Source organism: Cololabis saira, chromosome 6 (assembly GCF_033807715.1).
Source record: "Cololabis saira isolate AMF1-May2022 chromosome 6, fColSai1.1, whole genome shotgun sequence".
Classification (NCBI taxonomy): Eukaryota; Metazoa; Chordata; class Actinopteri; order Beloniformes; family Belonidae; genus Cololabis; species Cololabis saira.
In genome coordinates, this window is record NC_084592.1 from 15,663,469 (window position 1) to 15,678,853 (window position 15,385).

At 40.4% G+C, this 15,385-nt stretch overlaps 1 protein-coding gene across 2 annotated transcripts in view; it reads right to left on the minus strand.

Moving 5' to 3' along the window:
* The window catches only part of gsk3ba (glycogen synthase kinase 3 beta, genome duplicate a), a 59,695-nt gene that overhangs the window by 37,005 nt on the left and 7,305 nt on the right, over nt 1–15,385 (minus strand). For both annotated transcript variants that reach the window (XM_061723364.1, XM_061723363.1), the window contains exon 2: nt 1,003–1,196. In XM_061723364.1, the coding sequence (XP_061579348.1) occupies nt 1,003–1,196 (194 nt within the window). The remainder of the gene's footprint in view (nt 1–1,002; nt 1,197–15,385) is intronic.

A 15,385-nucleotide genomic window follows, 5' to 3' on the forward strand; every position in this document is an offset into this window, starting at 1 on the left:
TGAAATAGGAAAGATGTGCATGCTATATATATATATATATATATATATATATATATATATATATATATATATATATATATATATATATATATAGATGTGTAGACTAAATGCACTTGGTTCCCTCCAGTTGAAACCCCACCCACTGCAGGCGTTGACAGACTTTCATTCAGTCCGTTTACATGGGAAGTTTAATTCCTCTTTAATTCAGAATTAAAATTAAATCCGATTTAAAAATGAGTAAAAATTACCATGTAAACACCTAATTCCGAATGAAAATGGCCATTCCGAATTAAACTTAATTCCGAAGTAAGTGGCTGGTTTATTCCGATTTTAAATAAGAATAGAATAATTCCGCGATCATGTTTACACTTTAAATTAATTCCGGTCTTTCTGCGCTGCTCGTTCCCTTGCCCGTCTGTCGTGATGACGCTTATATTCCGCGCTGGGCTTGTTTTCGAAACAAAGTTTCAAGAAAAAGGTGGTCAAGAGCAGAGACCATTTATTTAATAAATAGCTTGGAGGACCTGGAAATAATTAAAAGAACAGATGGCAAGAAACATAAAAATTGTGAGCTTTTCAAAGTTGTAGCGGCTAAGGGGCTACGTTTCTTTGTCTTCCGGTAGACGTAATTTCCGGTAGACGTAACGTCCGGTCCGCCCCCTATCCAATCAGAACCTTCCCTACCCCCAGACCATGAGAGGAATTGGATAAAGCCGATAAAACGTGTTTCCCTTGTAAACCTCAATTCAGAATTACTATTTCCATGTAAACTCGAATGAAAATAGTTTAATTCGGAATTATTTAATTCGGAATAATTAATTCCGAATGAAAAAACATAATGTAACCGTGGCCAGTGTGAATCTACCAAGCAGCGCGATGCAGGCGTCAGACGATTTTTGACACTTTCAGTGTGAATCCACCATTAGTGTGTCGTCCTTTTAGTCCACCAGTGACTGAGCGCTGAATTGTGTTTGAGAGCGCGCATGTGCACACATGCTTTACCTTAAATCTCTTGTCTTGCAAGACCTTCTTGATGGCCACTAGTTCTCCAGAGTCGCAGAGTTTGGCTTGGTAGACGACGCCGAAGGAGCCGTTGCCGATGACCTTAGTGTCCGTGTAGCTGACCTCCTGTGGCCGGTCGGGGCCCTGGCCGGGCGTGGCCACGACTGTCGTTACCTTGCTGCCATCTTTATCTCCTACAGAGACACAAGAGACAAGCGGGAGTTCAGAGCAAAGTTGGGAAGTTTTTTTTTTTACTTATTTTTTATTGAACCCAAACAGATTAATACACATTTACACTCTTTATCCATGTTAACAGATACTAACAGAACAGGTGCAATTGTGTACAATGAAATAAAAGATATGAAAAGAGATAAATAATAATCAGAAACATCGTGGGGCAGAATTATCAAACAGATCCAGGGTAGCAAACAGTGGACCTATGAAATCGGTTTTATTTTTCCCCCCCACATTCCGTTTTTATTTTTTCCATTTTCGCTCTTTTTCGGTTTTTAATTTTTGAGAATTTGGTTTTGAGCATTTTATGCAAATATAACCCCAAAACAGTATATAAAGTAATGAAATATAAACAATTTATGCAATTATAACTGAAAACTTTAATGTTTTCATACCGTTAAACATATTTAAAGGCAAAAACATGGCACTAGTTATTTGTGTGTCCAACAAGAAATTCCTTTTTAGGGCAAAAACTAAAAAATACCAAAAGTTTTAATGATTGAAAAAAAAAAATAAATAAATAAATAAATAAAAAAATAAAAAAATAAGAAATCGATCTTTAGACACACGAATCGATTTTTAGAAATGAATATGAAAATCGATTTAGAATTGGAAAATCCATTTTTTCAATACAGGCCTATTGGGGACTGGTGTTTCAGCCATTTTTTTTGCCCACTAAAAGCAGAATTCTCAGTAGAGAAGCCAGATCTCTCTTCATCATATCATCTGGAAGTATACCTAGTATAACTAGGGCCCCATAGTAAAATCAACAGGCAGAATCTGTTTATTCTCTAATTCAACCTTCTTCCAGAAATCAGTGAGCTTTGGGCAGTCCCAAAATATATGTGTAAAGTCCCCAATCAGACCACAGCCTCTCCATCACAGCTCAGACGTATAAAGTTGGGAGGTTTTAAAGATTAAAAGGAGAAACATTTAGCACAAGAGATCACATGACACAGTCTGAACGATGACCACAACCAGGAAATGTTTACATTTTTTAACTGAGAATTTTCAATCAATCTTTAAAGTCACATATTCTCATAAAGTGAAGTACTATCTGTGACAAATGGTGTTTGTGGATGAAGCTACACTGTGTATTTGAGAAAACAAAATCAGTCAGGTTGGACATCGTGTGAACTTTACCCCTCCAGCTCTCTGGTACAAAGTGTGACTCATGTCCAACCGAGCAGGTAGCATGCTGTAAACAAAATACTGATTCCAACAGCTGTTTGTACGCCGTACCGGAGCCCCACTTCACTTTTCTGGTTTTGAGAACACCAAAATCTCACAGAAGTAATCCTCTGTTGTTTACACGCAGGAACAGACAACTGCAGACAATGTCCGTGCCTGATTTTTTAGACTCGTCATTAAGGTTATTTGAATAATTGGAGTTAGTGTTGGGATGAGAGCAGTAACTGAGGCACCAGATATGACAGTAATGTAAGCTGTTGGTGGATCTTTAAAGCCACCGGTCTGGTCAGCTGGTTAATGTTGCCGCTGGAGACGATAAGATGATAAAGATGATGGTTTTACAGCAGCGTTACCGTAGCGATACGGAAATGTCTCAGTGTTGTTTGATGTTTCTAAGAAGGCCCACGGAAGTATTTTTATTACGATGGGTATTATGCATTGATTATATAATGTTCGTTCAATTTATGGGATGCAATTTCTTGTGATTCAGCTAATGTGCCTTTAGAACAGGAAACAGGGCTGCCGTAAAAATCAAAAGGAAACAGGAAGAGAGCAAAGCTGAGTTTGGTCTAGGAACATTTTGACAGTTAACTGTAAATATTGCAGCTTCATACAACACAACTAACATCCCAATGATGTAGCACTAAAATAAAGTTCACCTAACAGTGGTTAATAAAGCCCAGTTCTCCACTGGACCAAGCATCACCACAATGTTGGCCAAAGGTGCCGCGATGCTCAGCAGGCAGAAAAAACAACCCAAGGGATCTGCAAACTGATTGAAGTGGACATACAGCCCAATAAATATTACTGGCAGCCAATGTTCATAAAATAATATCATGGTTTGCTTCACCTCACTATAGCTGGTGCCAGATTGAGTCGGCGTCTTGCTCCTCTTCACTACTGGCTTTAGCATGTAGCACCTTGCCTCTCTCTCTGCCAAGTTTCACCGCCAACCCTGTTGTGACCGGCACACTGAAGATCTGGGCACAATCAAGACGTCACTTTGGTTGGCTCACCCTCCCCCTGGCTACTCCTATTTGCAATAACCACCTATTTATACCAGCAAAGATTGACCCTAATTATACTGCTTTAGGAAATAGGGGTCTGTGTAGCTTGGGAGACTTGTACATTGATGGTTTGTTTGCGAGCTTTAACCAGTTAATGTCTGTCTTTAATTTACGAAATTCTGATTTTTTCCGGTACTTACAGCTGCGCAATTTCGCTAAGACGCATTCGACCTCGTTCCCACATATACCAACACCTAGCGGGATAGATCTGGTGCTCAAAGCCAAAACTCTACCAAAGGCACGTATCTCGTTTTTATATAATTTACTCTCTCCGTCTGACGAATCGACTTTAAATAAGATTAAAATGGGCTGGGAGTCAGAACTTCAAATAAATCTCTCTGAAGCTTTTTGGGAGGGGGCTCTGAGTGCTGTTAACTCATCATCTAGTTGCGCTAGACTCTCCCTCATACAATTCAAGACCCTTCATAGACTCCATTACAGTAAAGAAAAACTCTCAAAGATTTACCCAGACAAAATAGACAATAAATGTAATAGATGCTCACAGACTCCCTGCAACCTTACTCACATGTTCTGGTCATGCCCCAAATTGTTTGAATTCTGGAAATCATTCTTTAAAGCTATCTCGGATATATTAGGCCTAGATTTAAGACCAAACCCACATATTGCTATTTTCGGCAAACCCCCAGACGATCATAGCACTACAGCCACCCAAAATAATGTTATTGCGTTTTCTTCCCTTGTTGCTCGTAGGAGAATTCTCTTGTTGTGGAAATCTCCCCAGCCACCATCAATTAAAACCTGGCTGAATGACATCTTATGTCTTCTGAAACTGGAGAAGATCAAGTTCTCACTCAGAGGCTCATCTGACAGGTTTTATACACACTGGAGACCCCTACTTAACTACTTTGATAAACTCCCAGCTCGGGAAGTTTCTGGTTGAGGATTCACCTCACGGCTTAAGTGGAACTCGCCCCTTCACGCCAGCCCACCAGTGGTCGCCCATTCAGCCACCTCAGAATAGCCCAATATAACCACTCTGCCACGTTGACCGAGGAGTAAGCAGCCACCATCTCTCATTTTGCACGATGTTTGACAAGCACCTTTTTTGTCTTTTTTTTTTATTTTTTTTTTATTTGTTTATTTATTTATTTATTATTTTTTTTTTTTTTTTTTTTTTTATGTTTAGACCTGTGGTATTTATTTTGTCTTATTTTCTCGCATGTTACATTGCCATGTCGTGCCTGAGGTAACATGTTAGTTGTCTGATAGGTCTATGGGGTTTGGGAGGGGGGAGGGAGGGAGGGAGATGTTCTTTTATGTTTTAAAAAAAGAAAAAAGTAAACCACTGTTCATTTGTATACATTGTTTGCCTCTGACTTGCATTTCATAAATAAAATTTACAAAAAAAAATAAATATTACTGAAACCAAAACCTTTTGATATCTTGCTGATACAATTAAACCAGACTACAGCACCATCACCAGGCTCCAGAGAGTCTCGGTACAAATAACACGGACAAGAACCGCTCAAAAAGTTAGCCACATCCGAAAGGGTTGGTGTAGCCACAGACTGTTGGACCGCCAGAACATCAGAGCGCTACCTTGCTGTCGCCTGCCGATACGCCTCACTTTCCACTTTCCTCACGACATTCACGGCTTGACTCGTCGTCACTAAGCTGCGTTTGTATCTCACATCTGAGCATCTTTTAACAAAAATCGGTTGGCTTGAATTACTTTATGTTGGAAGTAGCTCTCAATTTCTAATATGAAGAGGTTTGGTTTGCAACTTCAGGCGCTGCTGCATTAGTTAATCTTTTTCCTCTGTTTAAAGGGGACCTATTATGAAATAATCTCTTCCAAACTCTGAAGATCAGAAGGCTCCGTTGGCTTGGTCACATGCACAGAATGCCAGACTAGCGGCTGCCCAAATGCATCCTCTACGGCGAGCTTTGTGAGGGTGTGCGAAGGAGAGGACATCCACTTCTTCGCTTCAAGGATGTCGCGAAACGCGATATGAAAGCGTTAAATGTCGATACATCTAGCTGGGAAAGGATGGCTGAAAACCGTAGCAGCTGGCGTCGTACACTTTATGCTGGTGGCATTGAACTGGTTTGAAAAACTAGCCCGCAAACGCACTAACACTGTTTGACTCATTCAGCTATTAACACTATAATCTCACGTAGATAAATTTGCCATTATTATTATGAAATACACGTTTTCTCTTGCTTTAACATATATAAAGTGGTCTCCCCTCAGCCTGCCAACTCAGAGAAGGAGAAAAGCAACCAGATTCTGCAGTGTCTGTACAGCCGCCCGGATGAGCCATCCAGTGTGATGTGGATCTACGAGCCGTTCAGATTCTGCTCCCTTTCGTTACGTAACGACGGGAGCGATGCGTGAAACCACGCCCACAAGAACAAGAACAACAACTCCGCCATTTTCTACGCATCATTCAGGCAGCCAATCAGCACAGAGCCTCATTATCATAGCCTCCCCGCCCACTCAGAATCCCACATAGATAATGAGGTTAGAGAATGGGAAGATAAACACATGGCTCAGAGGCTGAATTTCTAATTTATTTAGAGAAAAAAAAATCCAAAGCTTGTTTTTAAGACATTCAAGGCCTGTTTAAAATAGGTATTAGATGCTATAATAGGTCCCCTTTAAACAAAAATGTACATTTCAGAAGATGCACATCCCAACCTTTTACCTACTTAATTTTCCACAATCCTACAATAAAGAGAGCATCAGTAGAAGAGAAATACACAAAAACTGTCTGTTAACAACAGCAGAGACAGTGTCGTCTTGAATAGTACAACTGCAAATCCTCAAGAAACAAATCATTTGCAGAGGAAGAAAAACAGGTGATTCCATGATACTGTGTAATCCATGATTACTGGAAATTGTGGACTGCTTTGAAAGCAGTCCAAGAAGCACAGATGCACCAGCTGCAGTTTTCTTATCCAAACCCAATTTCTGATTTTTCTTGGTATTCTGACATGCCGATACCAATTTTGGCTGATTCCAATATTCTTTCCTTGATCTGTAATCAAGTGCATGCAATAATGTATTCAACAATAGAAAGATAGAGGCTGTTTATGTTCAGCAGGGTGTTGATGTTCTAAGTTACTTAATTTTATTTATAAGTAACACATTATTTTTAGTTTTTTCACAACAGTGTCTATGCTCACAGTGGAAAACTTTCAAACACTTTGCAGTGTTATCATGATGTGGAAATAAGAAGTGTGGATCTCCCAGCAATCTTTCAAGGCCGTGCATGTGACGCATGTACTGAATGAAAAAATATATATGATCCAGTATATGATCCAATATTTGCATAAACTGATCAGAGCAGATCAGACAACACTTGATTGATTCCTACACTGGTGTCTGTCTTCTCTGTGGACCACAAGGCTCAAGTTGGCGACGGATTACTGGAATCGTGCTTCATATAACAGCGACTGAGAGCAAAAGTTACTGGATGCAACTCTGATTCTGTGAGCGTGTAGATGCTGAAAAGTCACCTTGAACCAAATTTTTGAGAAAAAAAAAGACAACTATGCATTCAAACTTAAGTGCCTTTTTACAGAAACTGCAGGAAAGTTTGAAACAGAATACTGGTTATTATGTTATTGTGAGGCGACCTGATGCGAGTCCATCATATCGGAGCAAAACGGTGATCCTGAAGCGCATACCGACTGGGCGGATCGCTGCAGTCTGTCTGCATCACTACAGTATGTAGTTACATTTCTTGGCAGGTGTACATGAAATTATGAAGACTCAACGCTGCCTGCTCCACGTCTGACATCCGAGCACAAAATTCAGCCTTAAAACTTAGTTCACCAGGTTCTCCTTCGCCGTCTCTTACTATCTCCACCTCTCTATTAGTCGAGTCAAGGGCCAGAGTCCACATTAGCGGAGAGTTAAGAGGACACCAGGCCACAAGTATCTCACATGCGACATTTGTTCGGTCTTTGCAGCTGCAATCCTTGAGAAAATTTGTAATCAACCCTCTCAAAATCTCTGCAGCAAAATCCTCTCTTAACTGGAGGGGGGGTCCGTTTATTAGCATATATCTCTTAATTACAGCTGGAGAGAAATGCTTAAACATCTTCCTCTAAAATTTAGGTGAACTTCTGAGACAGCCAGCAGCAAACGGTTTGTGCAAAATTAAATTTAGGAAATTATGAGAAGAAATGCTCAATAAATCAGTAATAAGACGAAATTAGCTGCTAATTATTAACCAACCGATATAATAGACCAGACTCTGTACTGCTGAGCCTAATTTACCAGGAATGTGTTACAGTCGTCAACCAGAAAAATAAACATTTTAAGGAAACAGAGAGATATTGTGCAGCTTTGCTGGTCTCATCAGTTTTAACTCTCACTGGTTGGCTGGGGTCATTTTCCAGCAGGGTTATTGATTCTGATGCGAATAATGCCTGCATGGAGGCAGGGTGCGACCCAAACACAAAGCAACTATTTCAGATGGGAAACTTCCTCCGCGTGCGTCTGTAATTCGCCTGTTACTTCTCTCGCGGCTGTGTGGCCAGTCGGGACCGAAAGAGGATGTCCTTACAGTCAAAGAATGATGAGAGGTCAAGAGAAGACTGACCTTCTGTTTCCAGAGCAAAAGTGCACCGAACGTAACTGGAGACGGCTTTTGTAGCCCAAGTGTGTGTGCATAACCGAGAGAAATCGGCCTACATATTCCAGCAGGGCCGTTTATGCGACGCCTCTGCACTTCCTCAAACCATGAGAAAAGTCTGTGCACTTTCACACGCCAACGTACAGTTCAGCGCGAGATCGCACACTGGTGCACATAAGGGATGACCGAGCAATAATCCCCCTGCATCTCAAGTAGCTGGGCTGCTTTTCCTTTTCTGCATTCACATTAAAATAAGGAAAGCACAGACTTCTCTAGATTTCATGACAATGGGAAATACAGTATTGCTTCACATCATGTACATCTTATTCTGATACTGTTCACACGTGGGAAACATAAGAGAATTGAAATCCGCCTCTCAGCATGTGCTTGGCGGTACCTCCAGGGTTAAGCCGTCCTACAAGATTCCAAGAAATGGACTCGTGCAGCAAACCAGCACATGATTTCACGTGCCCGTACTGTATAGCTTGGCTGCACAGGAGAGACGGCTGTTGCAACGTTTAGCCAGAGGCGTCAATATTCAATTCAGGTCGCCCGACCGGCTTAGGCCACAACTGTGCACACAATGGGGACACACAGAAACGGAGTAGTTACAGGATACAACAGGGCACGAGTATCATTGGAAGGCACCAGCTTAATCACCAATAGCAGGACAGACAGCCGAAGCTGCTAATTTAGAGTGAACCCAACACTAAGGCGGGTCTCGCGACCTTGTAACCTCAAGCCGGCGTGATGAACGCCGATCTTTTGAAGTGATTTAAGTCTAAAACAGAGTGTTTAGCATGTTCTGACTGGATGATGAGGTTAATTAAAGGAGGACATAGTTGCGGTGCAACACACCACTGACAAATTAGAGCAGCACAATTTATTAGCCACTGAGGAACACAGTAAATCTGGGAAAAGACACGGCGAGAACCGCTGACTGCATGTGCCGAGGACAAAATCTCTGGGCAGATAAGTGACGCTTGTTAAGAGACATCTACAGCAGTGGTTCTCAAATGGGGGTACCCGTACCCCTGGGGGTACGTGAGATTTTAAAATATACATATATTTAAAAAGTAGCATCCATGCAAAAATCCTTTAAAAATAAATATTTCATAAATAATTGAGGAAAATATAAGTCTAAATTCATAAAATTAATTTTATCTTCAGGAGTAGGCTATTCAACTTAATATCCTAAAACCCCAGAGTATCCCCCACACCAGGATGGTTCCACCTAAAGGCTGAATTATCCTTCTGCGTCAAAATGGCGCCGTGCCTACGGCGTGTGGTTTGGATCGACGCAGACGACACGCCGTCACCTGCGGCGTCACTGACGTGCACCTCCCGAAAATTGTAACTACGCGTCGAGGAGACGCAGACCACACGCAGACGGAGAGGGCTGTGATTGGTTCGTTTGAAAGCGAAGCATTTCCGGTTTCCGGTTTGAAGCAGTAGTGAACTTCCAGGGCTCTTTTCTTCATTTATGTGATTTCTTTTGTTTTGGTTTTTTGCACAATAGTTGTCCTTATTTCTTTGATTTACTGTGACGGGAAAAAGTCGGATAAACCATTCAGAAAAAGATCGCTAACTAGCAGCCGCGGGGGGTACTGCACCGCGACCAAATGGAGTGACGGAGAAGTCTGAAGGGTTCAGCACGGCGTCACGGCTGCGGCGTGTGCTCTGCGTTGGTGTGACGCAGAACCATAATTCAGCCTTAACCTGTCAAATGCCACCTGGCTTCACCTGTCAATCACTTGGACCAACGATGGAGTCGTGGTTGAAGCATAGCAGCAATATTTTTATGTTTAATAAATCAGTTACTGATGGCACAGTGCTCTGTTTTAGGTCTTTTTTTTTTTTACAGCCAAAAGTGCTTTGCGCTGGTTAGGGGGTACTTGGCTGAAAAAATATTTCACAGGGGGTACATCACTTAAAAAAGGTTGAGGACCACTGATCTACAGGAACCAATTATTGATAGATTGAGATTACTGGTCATCACTGGTTTCAATGTATTTTTCACACCTGCAGCTCCATACAGACGGTTTTCCAGTCCTGCAGCTCTGTGAGCCGTTGACCCAATACGTGGCAAACTGTTTAAAAAAAAAAAATGTAAAAGAAGCATTTTATATGCAAACGTTGCAGTGAGGCAATTAGAGCAAGACGTATAAGGTTCATTAGGATTTGTTTAAATACCAATAGGTTTAATTAAATTAGGTCAAAGAAGTATTCAAGTAGAGATACACCTATTGCACTTTTATTAGGCTTCTGATTTCCTAAAAGGTTTTATTCAAATATCATTAACTGCATACATTTCTTTCAACATTTTGGTTTCATTGGATGTCCAGCATCGTAAAAAAAAAACAACCCTCAAGATCAACCTTCCAAGCAGCAGCAGGTTACAGTGCCCTCCCTGCCATTTATTTTTAAACTGTTGAACTTTTTAAAATGCAAACGGATGCAAAATCTACAGAGTTCCTCATTTTCTTCTTGCTTTTCTTGCCCTTGTAAGTTGTCGTGCAGATGGATGCTCAGTTGCCACAGTTACTTGATCATTATGGTTATACGAGTTTTATGTTGACCTCTCTGTGTATGTGGAGTAGAGAGGAGATTCAAACCGTGTCATTCACAAAAAAGAAGTTGCCGTTTTATTTGGATGCCTTTTGAGGGAAAAGTATGTTCCCGAAAGTCTCTGAAAAATCCTACATTTCTGAGAATCCATTTGATGATGGTGTAATCCGAATGAGCATTCCTGCAGCTGCAGTGACTGATCGTGTTCTGCGTTGAGGGAGAAGAGGCCGTGTACTCTGTGTGAGAGTCTGCTTCATGCTTTAGAGCAGTAAATTTTGGATCTATTTTGAATAATACAAAATAATAATGAAATAATAAAAAGTTGTTGTTTTTTTTTTCCTAGTGCCCGACTGGCTGGTCATTAGTAAATTATGTTTAAGTGGCCACCGATCAATCAGGGCATCCTCAATTTCAAGTATAAAATAAATAATATGAGAATCTTCATCTTCACATGTTAACAGAAAAGGGTTTAAACCCAACTCTTAAAATAATTTGTCATCCTGCTTCAAGTTACTTCATGGAGTGTAAAAAAAAGAAGGACAGATGACATAGTAAAATTAACAATGAATTTATTCACTGCAGATCATATAAGTTACATCAATACTGTACAAAGCCGGGTCACCGTATGAACATCGACCCTCCATGGCCTCATTCCTCAGGAATGTATCGTTAGAATACATTCAATTACATGTACCAATGAAAAAATGTCATGGTATGTTGTGAATTAGGATATTTACACTTCGAAATCCATTTAAATGGCAAAAAAACTAAAAAACATACGAGACTTAACTGATGCCATCACCATTCCTTCAATAACAGATGGAGACAGAATGAGAGAGGGGGAAAGGCCGGCATCCCTTATGGCCAGTCAAGAAAGTAGTAGTAGTAGCAGTAGTAGTTATAGTGAGAAGTGAATAGATGCATTTTTGTGTTTTTTTTTCTTTTAAATAAGAGTATTTATTTGCTTTTGCTGCATTATAACATCAACTCTGAGTGAAAATGCAGAACTCCACTGGGAGCCTTCAGGGCACTCCCACACTGGACTGCTCGACCGACCCCTAGAGTCTGGTTCCCTTCGCTGGTGCGAGCGCTGTAGTCCATCCTCAAGCACGGTACGATTCCCGGTCTCTGCCATAGCTGGAAGAGCCATGTTTGGGAAAAGTATGGCTGTACATGTATGTGGGGAAGGTCGAGACTAAACTTATACACAACGTGTAGGTGTTAGCAGCAACATGGGGGGGCACAAACAGGAAATTCAGAGAATGGGAAAAGGCTGCATCTGACCAGACAAACTCAACAAAGCCACAAAGTCTGTAGCGTTCTGAGCAGTTCTCCATTGTGCTGATTCTCTGAGACCGTGTTCGAGCTGAGTGAACAGACGGTTGCTTTGGGTTGGTACTTCTGACATACAGCACCTTTGTCATCTGATTAGGCCTGTGTTGAAAAAATCTATTTTCCGATTCTAAATCGATTCTCATATTAATACTAAAAATCGATTTGTATGTCAAAAGATCGATTTTTTTCATCATTACAATACAACTTTTAGTATTTTTTCGTTTATGTCCATAAAAGGATGTTTTGTTGGACACAAGAATAAAGAGTGCCATGTTTTTGCCTTTAAATATGTTTAAAGGTATGAAAACATTCAAATTTTCAGTTTGCATAAATTGTCTATATTTCATTACTTTATATATCTGTTTTCTGCCCTGGATCTGTTTGATAAATTTGCCACACAATGTTTTCTGAAAGCAGTTACTTAAGACTCAAATTTCTGGTCGGGTGAAGAAAGTTGTGCTGAAGCAGGCGAAGACCTACAACACCAACCCTGACATGAAACTAGGAAACAGCTGATGAAGTGAAGATGTTGCCAACAAGGTACCACGTGTTTGATAGGCAGGGTTATGTGTGGCCAAACGCGCTGCGGGAAAATGAACTTTAGACGTTGCACGCTCTTAAAGCACGAGAAAAATCCACTGAACTACAGCGTATCCGTCTGCAGAATCTACTAATCTAACTGGAAATGAAATGAAAATATAACAACGCATCCCATCAATATAATAACAATAATAACATGTGCAATAACCATTTGTGCAATATCTGCCTGTCTACATTCCACACATTCTACCTGCTTTTTTTGCACCGTTTCTTTTTTATTTTCAATGTACTGTATATACTGTTCATATTTTGTAATTATAAATATTTTTAACTTTTTACCCCTCCCCTGCATGTGTGTGTTAAGTTACTGCTGCCAACAAAGTGAGTTTCCTCACTGAGGGAGAAAATAAAGGATTATCTTATCTTATTATCTTATGTGAAAGAACATAGTCAACTACCGGTAGTTATTAGGGATAGTTAGTCACAGAAAGGTACATTTTTATGCCGTATATTCACATCTTTTCATTTTGACTGCATTGAAGGCTTTGAGTCGATTAGATGATTGTCAAAAAAAGAAAAATAATAGATTTATAGAATTTTATTTTGAAAAAAATGCTAAGGGCCAGTCCCAATACACCCCCTACCCCTACCCCTAAATTTTGCGCGTTCCCGTGAGGGTAATGGTGTCCCAATTCCTCTTTGCATCTAGGGGTAGTGGGCATAACGAGGGCTAGTGTGTATGAATCTACCCATTCATAGCGAGGGATTTCAGATGCTCACTCGCTGACCGAGGGCTAGAGAAATTTCCCAGAATGCTTTACGTCGTCATTTGCAGACTGAATCAAACAAAAAAACATGGCGGACATTTCTTATTTTTTAGTGAATAAGATCAATATTTTGAGTTAGTTTCTGCATAAAAATGCGTTTTGATTACATTTCTAGCGAGAAATATATATTTTACTATTTTTCCCTATTCCCATCTGGAAAAAGATATCGGACACTCAAATCCAGAACCACAAGACTGAGTAACACCTTTTTTCCATCAGGCCGTCAAAGCCAACAACCCCCCCCTAACCCAGCCCACCTGGCATGGACTGACACCAATCCCCCCAACCCCTCCCACACACACACTCATACACACAACCAAGTGCAATAATTGCCCCAGATAGTATTTATCTCTCGCCCTGCACTACATGTACAGTTAATTTTATATAACAATTTTGCATAAGTGATTTTATTTATTTATTATTCTTGTTTGTTTCTGTGTGTGTTGATTCTTCCTCATGTGGAGCTGCTAAACAGATTTTCACAGCGATGTTGGAAACAATGTTTACAGTGACAATAAAGGATTCTATTCTATTCTACTTTCATAATATTCACTCAGTGAATGTACATAATCACACGCTTGCACGTTGTTGCGAAGTCTTTTCAGATCTCGCCAGAATAAAGGCTGATTTATGGTTCCGCGTTACACCAACGCAGAGCCTACGGCGTAGGTTACGCGGCGACGTGCGCCGTAGGCCGTACCCTACACCGCAGGCTCTGCGTTGATTTAATGCGGAACCATAAATCAGCTCCCGAACCGGCGGCTGTTCTCGTCCCGAAAACATCGGAGCAAATTTCTTAACAGGCGTTATTTGGATAAACTGAGCCCAGTTGGTGGATCTTAAAGGTTACTTTTACGCCTGAAAAAATATTAAAACTTAATAAAGTGGCATATTAACAGCGCTACAGCGGAAATTCAAACAGCTTTTAGCTCTCGGCTTCCTGATATGATGTGACATATGTGCAAACGTAACTACGCAGTCGCTTACGTACCCGAACGTAAACCACGCAGTGACGTAGCAAGTGGTGTCCCAATCCCTAGGGAAGATTACAATGACCCTACCGCTTGTGGCTTCATTTTGAGGGCTAGTGGTAGTGGGTGAGGGCTAGTGGTAGAAAGTAGGGGGTGTATTGGGATTGGCCCTAAGTTAGGAAAAAGAAAACGTAATTTTGATATTAACAAAAAAAAAACAAAAATCAGAATTACTTAAAATTATTTCTTACTGACCGTTTTATTTATTGCACTTAATATAAAAATGTTGAAACTCCAGAGTAAATGTAAATATCAGATGAATAAAAATGATTCAGGCCACATAGCGACTGATGGCAGAGCTGATGAAGTAAACCCAAATAAACCCATAAAGTTGTTTGGGTTTGTTTTTTTTGCAGAAACAACAGCAGGCCCAATTGCTTTACTTTAATAAATAACCCCATGTTGCACAGAAAAAGGAGGAAAGAATCACTAAATATGAACGAGAAGAGTTTATGCCTGAAGTCTGCACTTCATTCAGTTAACAAGGTAATACGTGTCAACTGTTTTTTTTTCCCCTCAATGATAGTTTTTTGTTATCGTTGAAAACTAAATCCAATTAGTCACACATTCCTACAATAAGTTAATGGTTTTATGATATCTATTTTCCCACTTAAACTTTTACATCTCGCCGTGAGGTTTCTCATTGGAGTCAGCGAGCCAATTAGATATTTCTTGACATTTTCTATTTATAAGCAGGAGGTTTTTCAGGGATCTAGTTAAAATGGTGAAAGTGTGAAACTGATGCCCGGAAGTCGATTATGGGTGGTGCTAAAAATTTCAGATAGTGCAAAAGGATTTTAGTGGAAAATGTTGCATCTGGATCCCTGAAATAACGATTAGCTGCAACTAATAAAAAGCCTCCAAATACAAAATGTACAGAATGTCATTGTTCACTGAGATGCATCTTCTCTGCAACATGCTCCCCTGATGACGTTCACGTACATTCATACCCTGAAGTTACCCAGTACACCCACACAGCCTGA